General features: G+C 41.6%; 1 protein-coding gene across 3 annotated transcripts in view; it reads right to left on the bottom strand.

Moving 5' to 3' along the window:
- The window catches only part of EFHC1 (EF-hand domain containing 1), a 60,135-nt gene extending 46,590 nt beyond the window's left edge, over positions 1-13,545 (bottom strand). The window contains exons 1-3 of one of the 3 annotated variants that reach the window (XM_011219986.3): positions 12,918-13,543; positions 4,245-4,466; positions 426-713 (exon numbers count right to left, since the gene is read on the bottom strand). In XM_011219986.3, coding sequence (XP_011218288.1) covers positions 426-713; positions 4,245-4,466; positions 12,918-12,980 — 573 coding nt within the window. In that variant the 5' untranslated portion in view covers positions 12,981-13,543. Of the gene's footprint in view, positions 1-425; positions 714-4,244; positions 4,467-10,071; positions 10,210-12,917 lie in introns of those variants that run through there. The other 2 variants (XM_034648019.1, XM_034648018.1) reach the window with 2 other exon arrangements.
- Between the last annotated feature and the right edge of the window lie 7,981 nt (positions 13,546-21,526).

Raw genomic sequence — 21,526 nt, 5'->3', positions numbered from 1 at the left:
TATCTCAATGGATATGTATTCATATCATTGTGAAAAAAAGTGATGTCACTACACAGTGTTGACACATATCAACACACACACAAACACCTAATTACCCTACATAATAATCCATACAGGACAGATTACCTCCTCTTATCTTTATATTTTTCTTTTTAAAGATTTTATTCATTTATTTGAGAGGGAGAGCGCATGAGCGGGGGTTGGGGGAAGAGAGCGAGAGGGAGAAGCAGACTCCCCGCCAAGCAGGGAGTCCCACACAGGGCTGGATCCCAGGACCCCAGGATCATGACCCGAGCCGAAGGCAGATACTTAACTGACTGAGCCACCCCTCTCACCCCTCCTCTTACCCTTATAAATGAAACATATCCTTCCATAAATTAGAATGATGCCTCAGACACCACAATTTCCAGAAATATTTACTATACCTGTGTGAATTGGTCACAGTCAACAATGCGGAAAGTTTTGCCATAAATTGTTATGTTTATTCCTCGATTTAGGTCTTTCCAATGGTAATGGTCTCCCTGGTCATTCTTGGTTAGCCGCTGGCGTTTGATTAGCTTGCCTTGAAGGATCCCAGAGTTTTCCACAACAGGCTCCATGACAGACATGCTGTCATCTTCCAGGTAGTAATAAATGTTCACTTGACGAATCCTATAATGTTCCTCAGTTGACATAGGAACATCTTCTTGGAAATAGGCATCAAATTTCAGCACCTATAACACACAAGGAAGGGAGAAAAGGCATCGTATTAGACTCTCATTCAAAAGACATCCAGTAGCCTCTTATAAAGAGAACCACTCCAGGAGAACTAAATACCCATCAATCCTATTTTCCAAATTGAAGGTTGCTAAGCTACGGTCTGCAGAACCCATCTATCCCTGTCACATGATTTTGTATGACCTTCAAGCTAAGAATGTTTTATTTACATATTTAAATGGTTAAAAAAATCAAAAGAATAGGGGCGCCTGGGTGGCACAGCAGTTAAGCGTCTGCCTTCGGCTCAGGGCGTGATCCCGGCGTTGTGGGATCGATCCCGGAGTTATGGGATCGAGCCCCACGTCAGGCTCCTCCGCTATGAGCCTGCTTCTTCCTCTCCCACTCCCCCTGCTTGTGTTCCCTCTCTCGCTGGCTGTCTCTATTCTCTGTCAAATAAATAAATAAAATCTTTAAAAAAAAAATCAAAAGAATAAAATCTCACAACACATGGAAATGATACAAAATTCGAATTTCAGTATCCACAAATAATTACGTAAATAATTAGCAGGTATTTGCCAATGGCTGCTTTCCCATTACAAGGGCAGAAATGAGTAGTTGTGACAGAGACCACATGGGCTGCTACTATGGACTGAATTTTATCTCCCCCCCAAAAAAAGGTGTATGTAGAAGCCCTAACCCTTTATATGACTGTATTTAGAGACCGAGTCTTTAGGAAGTAATTAAGCTTAAGTGAGGTCCCAACAGTGGGGCCCTGATCCAACTGAATTGGTGGCTTTCTAAGGAGAAGAAGACCTCTCTCTCAGCATCCCCACACTGAGGAAAGGCCACGTGAAGACATAGCAAGAAGGCAGCTTCTCCAGAAACTGAATCAGCAGAACCCTTGATCTTAGACTTCCAGCCCCCAGAACAGTGAGAAAATTAATTTCTATTATGTAAGGCACCAGTATATGGTATTTTATTATGGCAGCTCAAGTAGACTAAGACAGCTGCGAAGCCCCAAATGTTTACTATTTGGCCCTTACAGAAAAAGTTTTCTGACCTCTGCTCTAGATATTCAAACTACATATGGACTTCTAGTAATGTGCTCCTTGATGAGATGGCTTAAGGACCTTAACTCTACTAGCTTCACTTCTGTGTCAAAAATCTCTCTCAGAATTTCTGCGAAGAGTCCAAAATTTGGGCAAGACTATAACCTTTGGTTTCAAAATGAAAACGAAGGCTCAAGTCCATTTCTTTAGAACGCGAGTCCCCTGTAAATGCATATTAATGACATATCATTCTTAGAGAATTTATATGAATGAGACTCAAATCATCAATCCAGCACAGATCCTTTGAGCGGCATGTAAACACACCTTCACTGTACTCAGAAACATACATGATAGGTGGAGTGAACCCTGGGTCCTCTGGGGAGAATCAGGAGGAAGTCAAAATGGCACACTCTATTGCACATTTAAAAAACATTCAAAAATCTTAAAAGCCTGTGTTGACAAGTTTGGGGATAAATTCTAAAACTTTCTTTTATCCTGTCTTTATTTTTAATAATTTTTAAATAGTTTTATTTAAACTACAAAATAATAATTTTTAATAATTTCCTCTCATGAAGAGAGAATATTAGAATGGTATTGTAGGCAGACAAGAGTGTGAACCTAAACTTCCACCGGAATTAGAGGAACAAACCAAGGAGACTGTTTAGTGAAGATACAAATATGGCTTGATGGATGGGAAGATGAATAATTTTACACATGAGTGCTGTTGCTAAAAAGGTTTAGTGTCTACTGTGGAAAAGCAAGATTAGGGGCGCCTGAGTGGCACAGCGGTTAAGCGTCTGCCTTCGGCTCAGGGCGTGATCCCGGCGTTGTGGGATTGAGCCCCACATCAGGCTCCTCTGCTATGAGCCTGCTTCTTCCTCTCCCACTCCCCCTGCTTGTGTTCCCTCTCTCGCTGCCTGTCTCTATCTCTGTCAAATAAATAAATAAAATCTTTAAAAAAAAAAAGAAAAACAAGATTAAAAACCAAAAGAGATCAGGAAATCGCATAGGTGAAATACGCATATAATGGAATCAAATGCTAAAACTCTTAATAAAAAGATGAAATGCATGAATGGATGAGAATGTTCAAAGGAGAAAGCGAATACAGCAAAAGCAAAAGACAAAAGATCGTTTTCAAGTAACATTTTAGATCAACTGCAAAGAATTGAGATGGAGACATGATCACTGTAAGTGGAGGCATGAGCACTAATTTACGCACGAAATGGTCTGTATTTGAGCCACAGATATATAAATACATAAAATGTGAGCGCCAGAAATGATCAGCTAATTGAACCTCCCTCATTTTACAAATGGAGACTTAGGGTGGTAGAGTGACTTGCCTGGGGCCAAACTCGGGGTTAGGGGCACAGCTGGGGCTGAAACTATCTGTAGACTCATAGAGAAACAAGAAAAAGGTAAAGAAATACCCAACCATACAACTGATACTGTTTAGGTTCAGTTTCTGAATGGATATATGAATGTTTTCCTATCGGATGAGTTCACTGAGATGGGGAAGGGGGATGATATGGATTCTGGATGAGACATTTAAAAAAATTTTTTTAACTAAGTGATTATGAATGTAAATGGTATAATTCTACCACCAGATTATTTTCTATCTTCCAGCCTCTAGTTTCAATAGGTACTCAATTAAAGTTGACTGGCTGGCTGAACACCATATAGACATTTAACAAGAAGAATAAAATGAAAAGAAAGACCCCAAAAAAGACAGAAAATAGGCTAGGAGTAAATTAGGAAAGCTAACTCGTAAAATCTGGTCAGTAGTTCTCAGACTCAGTTATACATAAAAATCATCTGGAAATTAAGACCGATGAGGGTTAGGGTGACATCTCAGTTTCTTAAAGGCCCACTAGGGATTCTGTTGGATGGCCAGAGTTAGGACTACCTCACTTTAGTTTAAAGAGGAGACTCACTGACAAGGAGAATCAAGGATGATATGGAAAGGTCAACAGATGGAAATAAAACAGCTCACATTACAAAAGTATAAGGGTAAATGAGACAAACGAAAATGTTACGCTATCCTTTGGTTATATTATGCCAAACCTGAAACGTTCCCTGAAAAATAAAAACTTCTGGAGAAAACTGACAAAAGATGGAGTTGTTGTGATGACATTCTGCATTTCAGAGACTAAGAATTTGCCATCAGTACAGACAAGACTTGCAAAAAATGGACAGCACAGAGCAGGTAAACGTGGAGCAATATGAACTCAAGAATTCAGAATTCATCCAACTTTTCTTTAACTGTATTTGGAAAATATTTCAGTGAAGTCTACAGGGAATTATTTTCTGTAATAGGCTTCCTGACTAAAGAAAGCCTCTTTCAATCCTGAGTTCAGCTGTCTATGACTAAAGGTTGAGGCATTTGAACAATTTTCTCCTCAGAGTCCTCTGGAAAGCCTGTGGTTTGCTATTGACTTTTCTGCAAATAGTTGGCTCTCAGAAATCTGAATTCAAGGGGTACCCTGAAATCCCAGATGATACCTTTTTGTCAAAAGCCACATGTGCAGGAATAAATTCTGCAGGTGGGGCCTGCTTAGGTTGGCCATAAGTTAAAATTGTTGCCTTGTTGGCCAACTCATCCAGCTCAGCCTGGGACAGCTGGTTGACCTGGAGCCGTTCCCCACCTATCCCAACTGTTGGACGTCGAACAACTGCATAGCCATTCCTGTAGCCCAGCGTCTGGCTTCTGTGAAATGCTGTTTTCTGAAGAACAAAAGAAGTGTTTCATTAATAATATTTTATAAATATGTGTTAGGTAAAAGAGCTAACTTTCAAAAACATCATAACTTAAACCTTTGGTTATAAACATCACAAACCTTGTATCAAAAAGCTTACCTATATTAGAAGGTTCTTATATTTTAAGCTAAAACACCTGGTCAGGAACAGGGGAAAAAGCAGCAGCCTGAGCTTAAAATAAAACTTAAAGCCCTGCTCCAGAATGCCCAATTTAATTACCAGCTCACTTTTCATGGGAAACTAAAATATTATCTATACTCTTAATCTTTCACTTAATTCTTCCTGTGTTTTTAATCTTATCTAGTATTCATAAACCATGGAACCTAGAAGATTTGATTCTGTGAAATGAGTTTTTACCTAAAATAAAAGGCCCTTCTTGTTATAGTAACACTGATACATTCATACAACTCTTTGGAAAGCAAGTGAGTATCATATATTTAAAGTCTTGAACTCAATAAATTCTACCCTTGATCCTTTATTTTAAAAATAAAATTCAAAATTATGGGAAAGAACAATATGCCTAAAGCTGACCATATAATTAACCACACAATGTTAATTACAATAGTAAAACACTGGAAACAATATAAAAGACAAACGTATGAGTTAATGATGGAAAACTCACTTAATGGACTATGATGCAGCCATTAAAATATTGGTTTTAAAGACCACGTGGCAATCTGTGAAAAATGTTTATGATTTAATAAGCCCCAAAAAGCAGCATATAAAATTATATGTATACTATAGGACGGCTGGGTGGCTGAGTAGGTTGTGTCTGCCTTTGGCTCAGGTCATGATCCCCAGGGTCCTGGGACTGAGCCCCACATCAGGGTCTCTGCTCAGTGGGGAGTCTGCTTCTCCCTCTCCCTTTCATCCTCCTCCCCACTTGTGCTCTCTCTCTGCCTCAAATAAATAAAATCTTTTTAAAAAATTTTAAAAAATAGAATTATATGTATACTATAATTAAAAGCATGCAAACATGTGCACAAAAAGAAACTGGATTTGGATAATGTTCTCTGTAATCTTTCTGAATTACATTGATTTTTTTAATAATGAACACATTTCTTTGGTAATCGAAAAAACAAGAGATTAAATAAAAAAAAAGAAAAAAGTAGAAAGGAATTATTTTTGAAGGCAGAGGAGAGACCAAAATGGTAACAACATAGGACACCCCAGCCTCCCTACCCCTCCACAAAGATCAACAATTAGACAGTTATGCATGGACAAAAACAGCTCTGGAAGAGCTCTGGAGTCCAGTTTAGGAACACAGTGAAACAAAAAACCAGAGAAGAACTACACGAGGAGAGAAGGAAGACTTCATTTTGCCTGCATCATCTCATCCCTCAAGCCAGCACTGTTCAGTGTCAAGAGGGAACTTTCCGGCCAGAAAGAGGTCCCCTGGCCAGGAAGGAAGAGCAACCAGCTTCTCCAGTCTTTTGGGACAGTCCATGAAGGGCCCACTTCAGTTTCCTCCCACCCAGACTGGCAAAGCTGAAGTGTATAAGGCCAGCTAGGAACACGGAAGCAAAGTAGGGGCTACTGGCAGCAGCCCCTCAGTGGGAGTGACTGTGGTGTGCACACACCCGCTCTGCTCAGACCCCAGCAGATCTTACCACTGACCCAAAGCCAAGGGCCAGGATAGCTACAGATGGATACCCCCTGCAGATTTCATCAGCTTTCATCCCACAGGCATTCATGATGCCAGGCATCAGAGCCCCTTCCCTGCCCTCCCCTCCCCATATCCCCACCAGAGCCTGGGAACCACACTGGCAGCCAGCTCAGCCCTCTGCAGCTGCTGGAGTGCAAGATGCCAGCACAGACAACCTCTGGCTGACCCTCCCCCATTCAGGTACTTGGAACTAGCCCCTCTGGCTGTGCATCTGCACACGGTCCAACCCTCATCACAGGCCTCCACTGCAGTGTGCATGCTGGGGGAGTGTGCAGCCACAGGAGGACGCGCCAAAAACCAGGGCCTCCTGCAGCTGCCAGTGAGCCCAATAGTTGGCCCTGGCCCTTGCCTTCTCTGCTTCCCACCACTACGTGTATGTCTGCAAATGGCCCCTGACACTACACAGGCACCCACAGCTGGCACCCTACAGCCAATTACTTGTACCCCTACCTGCTGTCACCACTGCTGCTTGCCCTGCTCCCTAGCTGCTGGACTTAGAGGTTGCTAAAGACCCCAACAGCCCTTGCAGCCACTACTCCTGCAGCACCAGTCAAGGACTACACGGTTGTCAGTGCCGTAGATCCCAGTGGCCTGGGCCAAAGAGATATCATGCCCCCCCAAACCTGAACCCAGTGCCACCACACACCCCTGCACTTGGAGCCCTGCACCACTAGGCCGAGGATCACGGTAAGCTTCACCATGTCTCCACCCACAAGTGAAAGTCATCCCTTACCAAAGTCAGTCTATAAAGTCTGGAAGAGTGTTCATGTGAAGACACCTATGTAAGATACAGGGATCATGAAGAATCAGGGAAACAAGACTCCACCACCTATAGTAACTGGCCCCAAAGAAATGGAGAACCAGGAATTGCCTAATGAAAAAAATTCAAAATTGTCCTAAAGATTCTCAGAGACCTACAAAAGAACACAGAGAGGCAATTTAATGATATCAAGAGATAGAAAACATAAAAAAGAACCAAACAGAAATTTTGAAGCTGAAGAACACAAAGGCTGAACTGAAGAATTCAACTATAGCTTCAAAAGAAGATCTGAAAAAGCAGAAGAAAGAATCTGTAAGCTAGAAGACAAATAAATTGAAGTTAACCAATAAGAAGAGCAAAAAGAAAAAAGAATGAAAAGGAATAAAGAAAGCCCATAGGACTTATAGGACACCAACAAGAAAAAGCATGTATGCATCACTGGATCCTTCTCTAGAAGGAGAAGACAGAAAGGGGTAGAAATCTTATTTAAAGAAATAATGGCTAAGAACTTCTCAGACCTGAGGGGAGATCTGGACATTCAAGTTCACAAAGCTATAGGTACTCAAAATTTCAATCTAAAATAATCTTCTCCAAGATACATAATAATACAGCTGTCTAAAATCAAAGACAAAGAGAATTTTAAAAGCAGTAAAAGAAAAAAAAAAACTCTCTTGGGGCACCTGGGTGGCTCAGTTGTTAAGTGTCTGCCTTCGGCTCAGGTCATGATCCCAGCATCTTGGGATCAAGCCCTGCATCGGGCTCCCTGCTCGGCGAGGAGCCTGCTTCTCCCTCTCCTACTCCCCCCCTGCTTGTGTTCTCTCTCTCATGTCTCTCGGTGTCAAATAAATAAATAAAATCTTTAAAAAAAAAAAAAGAAAAGAAAAAAAGAAAAAAATTCTCATACAAGGGAATCTCCATAAACTCTCAGCAGATTTCTCAGCAGAGATCTTGCAGGCCAGGAGAAAATGGGATCATCCATTCAAAGTGCTAAAAGAAAGAAACTGCCAACCCAGGATACTTTATCCAAAAAAAATGTGCTTCAGAAAGGAAGGCAAGACAAAGACTTTCCCTAATAAACAAAGATGAGAGTATTCATTACCATTAAACCTGCCTTATGAGGAATACTGAAAGAGGTTCTTCAAGCTGAAACAAAAAGGCATTAATTAGTAACTGAAAATACATAACACACAGGTAAAGGTGAGCATACAGGATTCAGAATACCTTAATACTATAACATGGTGATGTGTTCGCTTCTTAGTTCTAGTAGAAAGATTAAAGGACAAAAGTACTGAAAATGTCTCTAGCTCCAAGAATTTGTTTAGTGGATACGAAATATAAAAAGATGTGAATGGTGGCATCAAAAAACAAAACGAGGAAGGTAAATAAGGATAGAGTATTTATATGTGATCAAAGTTGAGCTGCTGTCAGTATAAAATAAACTGTTACATATATGTTTCATGTGAGTCTCATGGTAACCACAAAGCAAAAACCTACAGTAGCTTCACAAAAAACAAAGAGAAAGAAATCAAAGATACTACTATGACCAATCATCAATTCACAAAAGAAGGCAGGAAGAAAGAAACAAGGGAAATACAAAACAGCCAGAAAACATAAAATGGCATTAGTAAATTCTTACCTATCAATAGTTACTCTAAATGTAAATGAACTGAATTCTCCAATCAAAAGACAAAAAGCTGGATGATTAAAAAAAAACCCACAAGATCCAACTATATGCTGCCTATACTATAAGACACTCACTTTGGCTTGAAGCACACAGATAAGCTGAAAGTGAAGGGATGGAAAAAGATAGTCCATGCAAGTGGAAACTGAAAGAGAGCATGGGTGACTATACTTATATCAGACAAAATAGATTTTAAGTCAAAAATGATAAGAAGGGACACAGATGGCCATTATATAATGGTAAGGGGATCAATTAATCAAGAACATATAACAACTATCTGAAACTAATATAACACTATATGTTAATTATGCTGGAATTAAAACAAACACAGGGAAAAAAGATATAATGATCATAAATATATTTGCACCCCACATCAAAGCACCTAAATATATTAAGGAAATACTAACAGATTTGAAGGGAGACAACAAAACAATAATAGAAAAGGATTTCAATAGATGACAAAATCAGATAGGAAATGAACAAGGCAAGGTTTGATTTGAACCATGCTTTAGACCAAAAGGACCTAACAGACATAAAAAGAACAATCCATCCAACAACAGCAGAATACACATTCTTCTAAAGTATACGAACATTCCCCAGGATAGGTTATATGATAGGTGACAAGCAAGTCTAGCAGACTGAAATCCTACCTAGTATGCTTTCTCACCACAATGCTATGACTAGAAATCAATAACAGGAAGAAAACTGGAAAATTCACAAACGTGGAAATTAACACACTCCTACACAACGAATAGGTCAAAGAAGAAATCAAAAGGGAAATCAAAAAGTATCTTGAAACACATGAAAATAGAAGCACAACGTATGAAAACTTTTGGGAACCTGCAAAAGCAGTTTAATAGGTGTTTGTTTGTTTGTTTGTTTGTTTTAAGACAGAGAGAGAGAGAGAGTGTGTGAGCTCACACGTGCTGGGGTGGGGGGGGCGGTTTGAGGGAGAGAGAGAATCTCAAGCAGGCTTCTCACCCAGGGGGCGCCCAACACAGGGCTCAATCCCATGACCCTGAGACCATGACCTGAGCCAAAACCAAGAGTTGGATGACCAACCAAGCCACCCAGGCACCCCAATAAGGGATTTTATAGTGATAAATGCATGCATTAAGAAACAAGAAAGATCTCCCTGATACCAAAACCAGATAAGGATACTATACGAAAAGAAAGTTACAGACCAATATCCTTGATGAATATAGATGCAAAAATTATAAAAAAATTTCAGCAAACCGAATTCGAAAGCTCATTAAAGGGATCATACATCATGACCAAATGGGATTTATCCCTGAGATGCAAAGATGGTCCAACATACACACATCAGTACATGTCACTCAATACATTAAGAGAATGAATGATAATAATCATATGATCATCTCAACATACGAAGAAAAAGTGTTTGACAGAATACAACATCTATTCATAATAAAAATTTGACAAGTTGAATATAGAAGGAACATACCTCAACATGGTAAAGGCCATATGTGACAAGTCCATAGCTAACATCCCCAAACTCAGTGGTGAAGGGTTGAAAACTTTTTCTCTAAGATCAGGAACAAGACAAGGGTGTCCAGTCTTACCATTCGTATTCACCATAGAACTAGAAGTCCTGGCCAGAGCAATCAGAAAACAAAAAGAAGTAAGAGGTATCCAGACAGGAAAGGAAGAAGTAAAACTCTCTTTGTATGCAGATGGCATGATCTTACATTCAGAAAACCCTAAAGACTCCACCAAAAAACTGTTAGAACTAATCAATAAATTCAGTAAAGTTGCAGGATACAAAATCAACATACAGAGATCAATTGTGTTTCTATACGCTAACAATGAACTATCTGAAATTGAAATTAAGAAAACAATTCCATTTACAAGAGCATAAAAAAAATAAAATACTTAAGAATAAATTTAATTAAGGACATGGAAAACCTATACACTGAAAACTATAAGACATTGATGAAAGAAATTATAGAAGGCACAAATGGAAATATATCTTGTGTTCTTGGATTGGAAACATTAATATTGTTTAAACATCTACACTATCCAAAGTGATCAACAAATTCATTGCAATCCTTATGAAAATTCCAATGGCATTTTTCGCAGAAATAGAAAAAACAATCCTAAAATTCACATGGATCCATAAAGACCCCAAATAGCCAAAGGAATCTTGAGAAAGAAGAACAAAGCCAGAGGCATCACACTTCCTGATTTCAAACTATCATTACAAAGCTACAGTAATCAAAACTACATGGTACTGGCATAAAAAGACACACATAAGTCAATGGATATATGGTCAACTGTCTTTGACTGGGGTGCCAAGAATACACAATGGGGAAAGAAAAGACCATCAAAAAAGGTGCTGGGAAAACTGAGTATCCACGTAAAAGAATGAAATGGGATCCCTCTTTTATAGAACTCACAAAAATCAACTCAAAACTATTGAAGACTTAAACATAAGACCTGGAACTGTAAAACTCCTTGAAGAAAAAAAGAGAAAAACCTCCCTGACATTGGTTTTGACAATGACTTTTGGATATAATACCAAAAGCACAGTCAGCAGAAGCAAAAATAAACAAGTTACATAAAGGAGCTACATAAATTAAAAAGCTTCTGTACAGCAAAGGAAATAATCAACAAAATGACAAGGCAACCTAGGGAATGGGAGAAAATATTTACAGACTGTCTTAGTCTGTTCAGCTAGTCTAACAAAATACCAGAGACTGGGTAGGCTCCCCACCCCTCTTAGTCATTATGGTTCACCCTCTTAATGCTTTGAGTGTTATACACACCTAGTTCTTCAGTGCTGAATATAGATAGTGACCATGTTTTTCAAATTTCAAATAAGGCAAATAGGTTGACCCTTGGACAGTCTATTTAAAACAGAAAATATGTCCAAGGCACAGTTCATCTTATATGAAGTACAGCAATGTACATTCTCAGAGCCTGGCACCTCCAGTCCGCATCTTTTTAAACCCCCAAATGGACTCGACATGTCTTAATGCAGGGATAATTATGAAGGAGCAGCTCAGAATCCAAACTCCCTCACCAAAACTTCAATTTCAATTCATTCTCCCAAAGAAAATAAATGGGCTATGTATTTTGATCTTATCTTTATACCCAGGGAAGGGAGCTTATAGCTTAAATTATTAAACTATACAAATACAAATTATTGTCTCATCTATGCTAGTCAGCCTACTGAATCTCAACATTGATCTTCGAACATATATTTCAGTGACCAGGTTAAAATTAAAACAAATACTAAATAATTTTGTCAAGGGCTAAGCTATGTCAGGAGGGAAAAAAACCAAGCTTTTTTTTTTCCCTCTTCAATTCTGTCTACAGAACACAACTAAAAATAGTTAAAATAGGGAAGGAGCAAAACCATCTAATCAGGAATCTTTCATGAAAATGTTGTTAAAGCATAGGACTAGGGAAAGGAAAAAAAAAACAACAACAAAACGCTGATCAATTGTGGCTGAAAGGACTGAAATGGAATTATCTCCTACCAAGCAGGGAAGGATGGTTTCGGAGGAAGAGAGCCAAGTGTTGAAAATCTAACTTTTGGAGAAACAGCAATTGAGAAAGAAGATAAAACAGGACTGGGGAGAAGGTGGGACAAAGTTGTAGACAAGTCAGAAGCGCTGAACGGAAAGGGGATGGGGCTAGGAGAAGGGCGGAGACTGCGTAAAAGAACCTGGTGCAAAGAGAATGAGTGGAAATGATATATATAAGACAGGAAATGGAGCTGGGACGGAGTAAGATTAGTGGGTTCAGGATAAGGAAGAGGAAGAAGGCGAGCGGGAATGATGGGCCGGGGGAAATGGGCGGGATGGGGCTGTGGGAAGGAGGACGGAGATGTAGAGAGGCTGAGTGGGAGAGGGGCTAGGCTGGGGGATCGAGGGCGGTTAGGAAGGGAGCTGGGCAGAGAGGGGTACGGTGTGGTAGAATGAGCTAGGAGAGGACCTAGCCAGAGCTTGGGAGGAAGGTGGGGGAAAACAGATCCAGAGGGAGAAGAGGCAGGGACTAAAGGAGCAGGGCAGGAGGAAGAACGCAGCTGGGACGCTGAGAATGAAGAAGGCCAAGAGACTGCCTCGATGGGGTGAAAAAACTAGAGAGGCTGGAGCGGAGGGCAAAGAGTGGGAGAGAATGAGGCTGGAGGGGGACAGAGAAAAGGTGGGGGCAGAGGACGGGTCTGAAGGGAAAGGGCAATCTTGGGTGGAGGGGAAAGCAGGTGCACCAAGGGCCGAGCCCTCAGAGGCCGCCGCGGGTGGGGCTGGGTGGGGCCGGGTGGGGGTTGGGCCGAGAAGTCCTCACCGTGGAGTCCTTAAAGGACGTGCCCGGGAGAAAGGGCAGGCCATGCACAGGGTTGGACACCATCGCGGCCGCTTTCGCCGCCGCCACCTGGGTCGCGTGGTGGCCTCACCGGTTGCCCGGGAGACGAGCCGCGTCCGCCGACCTCGCGAAGCTCCATGGTAATGCCAAACATCCGGAGCGCCGCGCGTGGGGGTGGGGGCGGGGCCTGAGGCGCAGGCGCGACGTGTGTGCGCGTGCGCCGCCCGCGGGCCCGGCGTTCTGGCTGAGAGGTGGGAGCTGGTGGGCCGGGTGCAAGGAGGCGATTGCGGAGAGGCTGCGGTCGTCCCGGTGAGGTCCGGGGTGGGAGCCGGCCCTTAGAGGAGTTAGATGGAGGGGAAAGTGCTTCCTTGCGTCCTCCCAGTCCTCACTGCTCCCCGCCCGCTCCGTGAGCTCGGGCCCTCTCTTCACCCAGCCCTGGGAACAGGGCTCTTGTCCTGGTTCACACTGAAGTGTGAATAGTTAGTTCCGGTTGAAAGTGGCCCCTAGTGCCGGTGCTTGTTGGGGACAGGGGCCGCGGGTTATTCTATTTATTGTTGTATCTCCTGCTCAAGGATGTTCAGTGACCTAATGCAACCGTCTCGTCCCTGATCCGCCTACTGCCGCATTACCATTTCCCATCTTCACCTCTCTTTATTCTACGGTCAACACCTGCCGCTCTGCAACCTGTCAATTCTTGAAGGCTGCGCCTTGCCTATTCGCCCTAGGAAGCTCAATACTCTTGACTGTAGAGCTATAGGGTACTTACCTCAATTCTCCCGATCTCAGTACCTATCTGCAGCTGCAATGCAGAGATCCGACCCACAGGGGGAAATGCAACTCCTTCGAAGAGAAAACGAAGCCATTAAGAAGCAAACAAGTGGGGAGAAATATGTCAGGATCCTAGGTATTCTCGCCTTTGGTGATTTTTATAAAACTTGTTTTAATTATTATGCCTTAAAAGAAATATAATCCCATTCCTGAAGCGTTTTCAGGAAAGAAAGAAAAACCTATCCATCAGCACCAAGGAATTTAAAAATAAAATAAAAATAAAAACAAAAAGCAAACAAAACCCTGGTGCCCGGACATGGGATTCATTAGGTCTGAAAGAGAGCCCAGGAATCTGATTTTTGTAACAGCTGTTTCTGATAACGAGCCAGTTTAGGAACATGATAGAGTAGCAAGCCTGCCACGGAAAGCATATCTCCACATTTAGTGCTAATGCAGACAGCAGCTTTGCTTTTATTGCTGCTTGTCAGAACAAACCCCCCTGTTGGGTTTCACTAATGGGCATGAAACTCGGGGCGCCCAGGGCATGACACTGGTGGCACCTGAAGCAGTTATTGGTGGCTGTCCACCGCATCCCGCCCAGCTTACTTTCTGCTAACCCCTCCTCTCTCCTCACTACTTCTGTTTTCCTGTTCTTGTTCCCTCCCCTTTTTTACCTTTAATTTAAAAAAAAAATTTTCTATTAGTATGTTACCTTAATGCATGCATTTAATGCTTTTTAAAAATCAATGAATTACCATTGTTGAATTTACTGAAAACTTTACAAGTATCTGTCCATTGCATTATATCTTAGCCACTGACCTAGGATGCAAGCCAGCTGCTGGAAAAATATTTCAAAATGGCAAGTTCAACCTTCAAAAAGGTTGAAGATGCCTCTCTCACTTCTCTCCACCTCATTGTTTCTGAGTACCCAGAAACACTGGTAGCTATAATCCTTGCTGATTCTTAATGATAACCTTTAACTCTTACCAGTTACATGATCCTGCCCTCCCCTCTATCTTACTAAAAGTAAATCCATGGCATTAGGATACTCTTGAAAGAGCCCTTCTGGACTAACTGCATGGTTGCACTTGGGTCTATATTCCCTAGGTTGGGTAGGGAAGGAGTCCATGGGGGCTGGAAAGGGTTAAGTCATGCCTAAGCCTATTGTCCATTGTGGTATCTGTTTCTATTTGAGGAGTGGCCTCTGCTCAAATGCCTTTCTGTTCCAGGAGAGCACCCTAATTAAATGGTTAAACAAGTGTATTTTAATTACTTTCAGACCCTAGAAATGCATGGTGAGGAAAACTTTTCTTGGTCTATATTCTCCTAACAATGCCATCACCTCTGAGGAGAGGAAGCTGGGCAGTGCTGCATCAATGCTAAAAAGCACAGGGACAAGTCTGTAAAGAAGGGGAAGAAATAAAAATGGTAGGGCTTTGGAAAACTCCTTGAATCCTGAAGTTTGGTATGGTTAAGAGTTTATATCCTGGGGCACCTGGGTGGCTCAGTCAGTTAAGCGTCTGCCTTCAGCTCAGGTCATGATCCTGGGGTTCTTCGATGGAGGCTGGGTTGGGCTCCCTGCTCAGTAGGGAGTCTACTATTCCCACTGCCTCTCCCCTGTCTCCCACTTGTGCTCACTCTCTCTCTCTCTCAAATAAATAAAATCTTTTTTAAAAAAGAGAATTTATATCCCATTTCTCCCAAACATGACTACTCAGTGTGGATTGCACTTCGGTTTGCGCTCACCATTTTCCACTTTGTGCAATATACAGGAGAGAGCAGGAACCTGACCATCCTTGGCAGCTAACCTAAAAAGTGCCATGGTCTGAAGGCTGTGCATAAAGCCTGGATTCAGAAGACCACAGAGATATTACGTGACTTTAGCAGGTGTTTCAAAACTTGGGGAAAGGAAAATATGGAAGGTCAGTCTGTCAATAGACCAAATCTGACACAGGACCTCATGCTGGATGACGACTCCCAGACACTGATGGGAGATATCAGACTGGCAGAGGCTAAAATAAAGCAGTTGCCTAAATTAAACATCTCCTTTTTCAGCATTTTGCCCAGAGCACTGTCTTTATCCATAATTTGTTTGCAGTCCTGTGATATTCTTCCTTAGTGCGTAAAGTCACAGGGCATATATCAAGGAGATAGTGTGTGTCCCTCAGAGATTTATGCAATGATTTTGGGTGCTCCGCTTCCCTCTGCTGGATAAAAATGGCAAAGCATGATTTCTGAAAAACTCTATTATACCCCTGTAAGTTTCAAAGTGCTGGGGGTGTGGCCAGTGTGTGACCATAGTGGTAAGACCTTGCAGGGGAGGGTCCCTCAGTCAGAGTGCTCTCCAGCATTCATTTCCACTACTCAGTCCTTAGGTTCTGGAATCTCTTATCTGAGAAGAGTGCCCAGTGAAGCCAGCTCGGTCTTTGCAAAGTGTAGTAGAAGAGAGAGAAACATCATTAGGGATTTCCAAGTAGTTACAGGAACAGATTTAGGACCCACAGGAAATCTTCCTTTGACACAAACTCATGCAATTTGGGTTTAGATTGTTTTGGCCTTGCAGTGGGTTCCTGCCAGGGGTTCCAAAAAACTTGTGTGTCTGCTGCTTTTTTCTTCCTTAAGTCAAACCCCTTCTATGACTTGAGCTGAGCCAATTGGAATTCCCTTTTCTCTGAAAAAGCCTATCAAACATTATCTCACAGAATCAGAGATTTCACAGGATATAAACGTCATAAAGATAGGTTCTTTGTTTTGTTCATTGCTGTTTTCCCGGATCCCATCACTGTGCTGACACCTCATAGATACTCAATAAACAGTTGTACAATGATTGACCACATAAATGAGTGAATGACTTGGAGAGCACCCAGTATTTTTCAAACTGCCAGTCTCCATTAGGAGGCGGGAAAATCAACTTAATGGATTGTGACAACAGCCAGATTGTTTTATTTAAAAAAAGGGAAAAAATAGGATATAAATTATCAGGGTGTATCCTATGTTATATGGGTAAGAATAATTTACTGAAAAAGTTTTCAAGATATGTACTTACACATTCATGTTCTGGGTATTTTTTTCATGATCACAGTAAAAAAAAAAAAAAAACTTGGAAATTGATTGACAGTATCCATCCCACTCAATTTGCTGATGAGAAATCCGCAGACCAAAGGAGATTGAGAAACCATCAGCTAATGACTGGTTCCTGGTTGAGTATTTCTTACACTCTACCTCGGTCTTGTCTCAGATGGAAAAGACGTTCCTCCTTCAGCACGTGAGGGATCGTTGACCTTGCCATCCTGCTTGTCAGTCATCTCTGATCTAAGAAGGCTTTTAATAGTATGAACAAAGAGAAATATGCGAGTGATGTGGCAGTAATATCCACTATAGTTATAAATTCTAAATGTGGGCAGGCAAGTCCATTAATTCAGGTAACTGGTAACCTTGAAACAATGGGGAAATGTCTTTGATACCCCCTCTCCCCTTGCACACCTCAAACACTCTTCCTTTTCCCCTTTTATGTATGCAGCCTGGAACAGAAAATGAAACACCAGGTTGGGGTCTTGAGAACCATAGTTGTGTCCTCACTGTGTTATGAGTATTGGTGTGAGCTCAGACAACTTACCTACCTGTGATTCTACTTTTTCAACTCTGAAATGAGAAGTCTGAATCAGAATTAATGGTCACTAATTGTTTGGTCATGGGGGCATCTTGAAAACCAAGAGAAAGCTATGGATGAAAACGTATGCAGAACCCTGGCAAAATAAAACGTGTATTAATCTATAATGAGTAGAGAGAAATCCCTCCCGAGGGCAGAGAGTTCCCACTCTGGTGAGATACCTCCAAGAGCCCATGAAAGTGTTGACACTTCTGAACAGAACCCACAGCACCCTCCTCTGCACAAAGTGATAGAAATAATGATAATTATGACAATGATTTCCATTAGTACTTATTGAATGCAAACTTTGTGCTAAGGTATTTTTCCTACAGTAAAATGAGATTTCAAAATGATTTGTTCTTGTTGAAAGAAAAAAAACACACTGAGTGGAGATGCTTTGCATGTTTGCATAGTTGTCTTTGAGAAAAAGAAATTGCGTTAGCCCAGAATAGTGCTGAAGTTCACTTTAATGAGTCATAGGGTACATTTAATGGGTCCTGAAGATGAGGAAGGATTCGCTAGAGAAGTGTGGGGAAATAATCGAGGATAGTCGGTGGTTCTTAAAGCTGGTTTGAGTCCTCGAAGGTCTTCTGGGTGGTCACAGATGGCTTCTGAGACTGACTTTTGTCATGTGACTAGGTCTGTATTGGATTCTAGCACAAAAATACCGTTTAAGAATTTCCCTATCGATACTGCATCAGCAGTAACAGCCTGAGGCCTTGTGCTTGGCCCAAGTGTCTAGAGATGAAACAAAAACTGCATCTTTAGGTTTATTTCATCTGTGAGGGCACATACAAAAAAATCCACATTAAGTTTCCTTCCCAGTTCTGCACTTCTAGGTCACACAATTGGCAGTGGGGAAGTTAGACCAAAAGACCTACGTTTGCTCTGTTTTGGTTTTTAAGAATATGGACTCTGGATTCAAAGGTCTGAGTTTCTGTGAGATTGCATTACTTACTAGCCAGGTAGGCCGGGGGGAAATTTACCTAATCTATCAGTTTCCTCATTTGTAACATGGAGGCAACAATAGTATCTATCTCATAGGATTGCATGAAGGGTTAAATGAAAGAATCTAGGAAGACAGCTCAGCTAAGGACTTGGCAAGGAGTGAGCACCAGCTAATATAAACTGTTAATAGTATTATTACTCCTAGTTTATAGTCTCTGCCTTGGGTGTTTCATTGCATTTTTGCCCAGAGGATTATCCAGAGTACAAACCAGTGTCAGTAGAAAAAGGGAACATTCAAAACCTACCTGGGAGGTGGAGGTCAGCATTCTGAGCACTTAGAAAAATGCTAAGAAGAATCTGGGAAGAATCCTGCCGGCCCCAGAGTGTGTCCACAGGAACACAGAGTAGCCAGGCCCACAGTTGGAATCACTTAATGATAACCTGGTTTTGGGTAGACTGAAGGGAACAGGATTTATTCTACTTTCTGTGGGTAAGGTAATGTGTAATTAGTAATTGAACAACGACCCTGAATTTTCTCGAACAGAATTCTTTCCCAGCAGACCCTGTCCTGAAGTTACAATAAGAGCCCAAGTGCTTACAAGGCTCTCACAATCTGCATCTCCTACTGCCCTCGCTCTCTCCGTTCATGCTGGCCTCAGGGTCCTCTCTGTCTGGGAAAGCAGCAGAGCCAACTCCCTCAACTCTTTCTGGAGTCTTCCCTCATCCTGTTTAAAACTGCACTCCCACCCCACACCCCGGCCTAGTCTTCCTTGCTATTTCTCCTTGGCACCATCACCTTCTAACGTTCTATGTATCCTACTTACTTGGTTCATTGTCTGTCTTACCCCGACCTCTAAGCCCTGAATGTAAGCTCCCCAAGGGCAAGGATTTGTGTGTTTCGTCCATTGCTGTATTCCTGGTACCTGGAACAGGGCTTGGCACCTAGTGGTGTTCAGTGTTTGTGGAGTGGCTGTCGGATGGTGAATCCGTATACTCACCAGTTCAACAGGCGAGGCCTCCCCTCCAGTGAAGGTCTTTCTAGCAGAGCACTCTCAGAGGGCTTGATTCAGGAGAGGCGTTTCAAAGAATTCTTTCAACACAAGATAACGTATCATCGGCTTTGCCGCGTGAGCCCGTCTCTCAGCCACAGCATCTTCAAATTACCAACATCGTGTAATGTCAGAAGGCAGTGTAATGTAACCATCTTGGTATTCCCGTAAATTGAGCCAGAGACCGTTGATTTTGTACTTTATGGAATGAAAGTATTCAGTTGCTTAAAATTTCTAGTTACCAATTTCTGTTTTTTTCAGGAAGCTTTATGTGACATGCTAATTTACCTATCACTGACAACATTTCACCATAGCCTTATTTTTCCCCGGAGAGATTTAGTTTAGTGATGGGTCCATGGATTATCTTTTTTCCCTATTTTTTTGCATTTTCTTTAATAAGCACATATTACTTGAAAAATGAGAAATAAGGACTCTTGGGGAACTTCCTGCTAAGTCTGTATAACTCTTTTATAAGGCAGCGAAGAATTTTTTAATCCCGTATTCAAAGCCATATCACTTGTCAAAATCCCTGGGAGAACCGATTCTTTGAAGAACTGACAATCCCTAGTGAGAGATGAGAGGGAAGGCTTGCATAATCTTGGCAAGATTATCAATACTAGATGAATTTCTTAGCTAAGGAATCAAGGTATTTTCAAGAATCTGTGACTGGAGAATGAGATTTGATGTTATACTCTAGGCCACCAAGGGCCTGTCGCCAATGACCTTGTGGACTCGAGAAAACTGTGACGTGCAAAGAATGCTTTATTTGGCATCCAAGGACACAGTGTGAAGTAAGTCACTTTAACCTGCAAAGAAACAATACAAGCCTCGCTATTCATGAGGTATTTAGGAACAAAAGTTAAAATGAGATTAGGTTAAAGTATGCACAATAGTAAAAGTGCTTCACACACTGTAAAGGGTTCTGCAAATATTTGTGTGTTGATGTTTCTGATTAGCTGAGCCTTGGATTTATCTGAAGGAAAAATGTGTTTGAGTTTAAACATTACAGTGAGTTATGTGACTTTGAACCAATCATTCTACTTAGTGTGTTTCCTAGTTTAGTGGAGATCTTTTTGGTCTTACTTCACACGATTATTTAGAAGCGTGAATGGACGTGGAAATGTTTTGGAAAGCATAATGCATAAGATCTGAGGTGTTACTCTGTAGCCTTTGAGTTGGTCAAGGCCTCCTGGAGTCTAAAACAGTGCATACATCTTCCTATGAGATCCTGTTAGGTAAGAAAAGCCCTTACCTTAGGTAGATATGCTCTCAAAATTAATTTTTAAATGAATTTTCCTTTTATTGCAATGCTTTTCCTTCCATATTATTTTAATAAAGTTTCCTTAAGGGATACGATAGTTTTTTTGTTGTTGTTGTTGTTTTTTTTTAATGAGGCAGCCAGAGTGTAACATGCTGTTTCCAATTTACTAAATCAGGAACCTGTACTCAGGTTGGGACCCTATATTCCCTGCAGGATGGGGCTTTAATTAGCTGGAACTTTAACTACTGCCTGTGGAAATATAGGGCTTCTCTGTGTCCAGATGTGTTTGGTGCGTCTGAGACTGAATTAAACACTAGAGGACAGTGTAAAGGGCTAGAGAAGCAAGGGGAGTCACAAGAAGGGTTGAGGTGACCATAGGTGACAGCCTTGCTAGTGGGAGAGATATTTCTCATCTCTGGCGGGCAAAGGGAGAGAGCTCAATCCTTTTAAAAATGTTCTGGTACAGAGCAGGTCCCAGCCTCCCCTGGGTTTGGCCAGCCATCTGGCCCGCAGGTTGAGACTGGGATAGGACCGAGACCTAGAGGGAGATCCTGTGATGGCCCAACATGGGAAGATGCTGGTTCTCAGTTAGCAGTCTGAACACTTTCTGTGGAGGGTCCCTGCTTTCTTTTCCTCACTGTCGTATCTCCAGAGCCAACATGGGTACTTGCCACCAATAGGTGCTCACAAATACTTGATGAATCAGTAACTGAAGAGTGGTTAAACTATTAACAGTGACAACAGAAGCATTTTCAAACTGCCTATGGCCCCATGGGTCATAAAAAGGGTTAGGGCAAGAGGGATATCCATAATTCTGTCAATGGTACCTCAAGCCAGACAAATGCTATTTTCTCACTGATGTGATAGTACTATGGCTTAAAGCTGGAAAAGTCTGGAGAATGACTTTTTTTCACAG

Source organism: Ailuropoda melanoleuca, chromosome 19, assembly GCF_002007445.2.
Source record: "Ailuropoda melanoleuca isolate Jingjing chromosome 19, ASM200744v2, whole genome shotgun sequence".
Taxonomy (NCBI): Eukaryota; Metazoa; Chordata; class Mammalia; order Carnivora; family Ursidae; genus Ailuropoda; species Ailuropoda melanoleuca.
The sequence above is the reverse complement of the archived record's forward strand: the minus strand, read 5'-3'. Positions and strand labels throughout refer to the sequence as shown.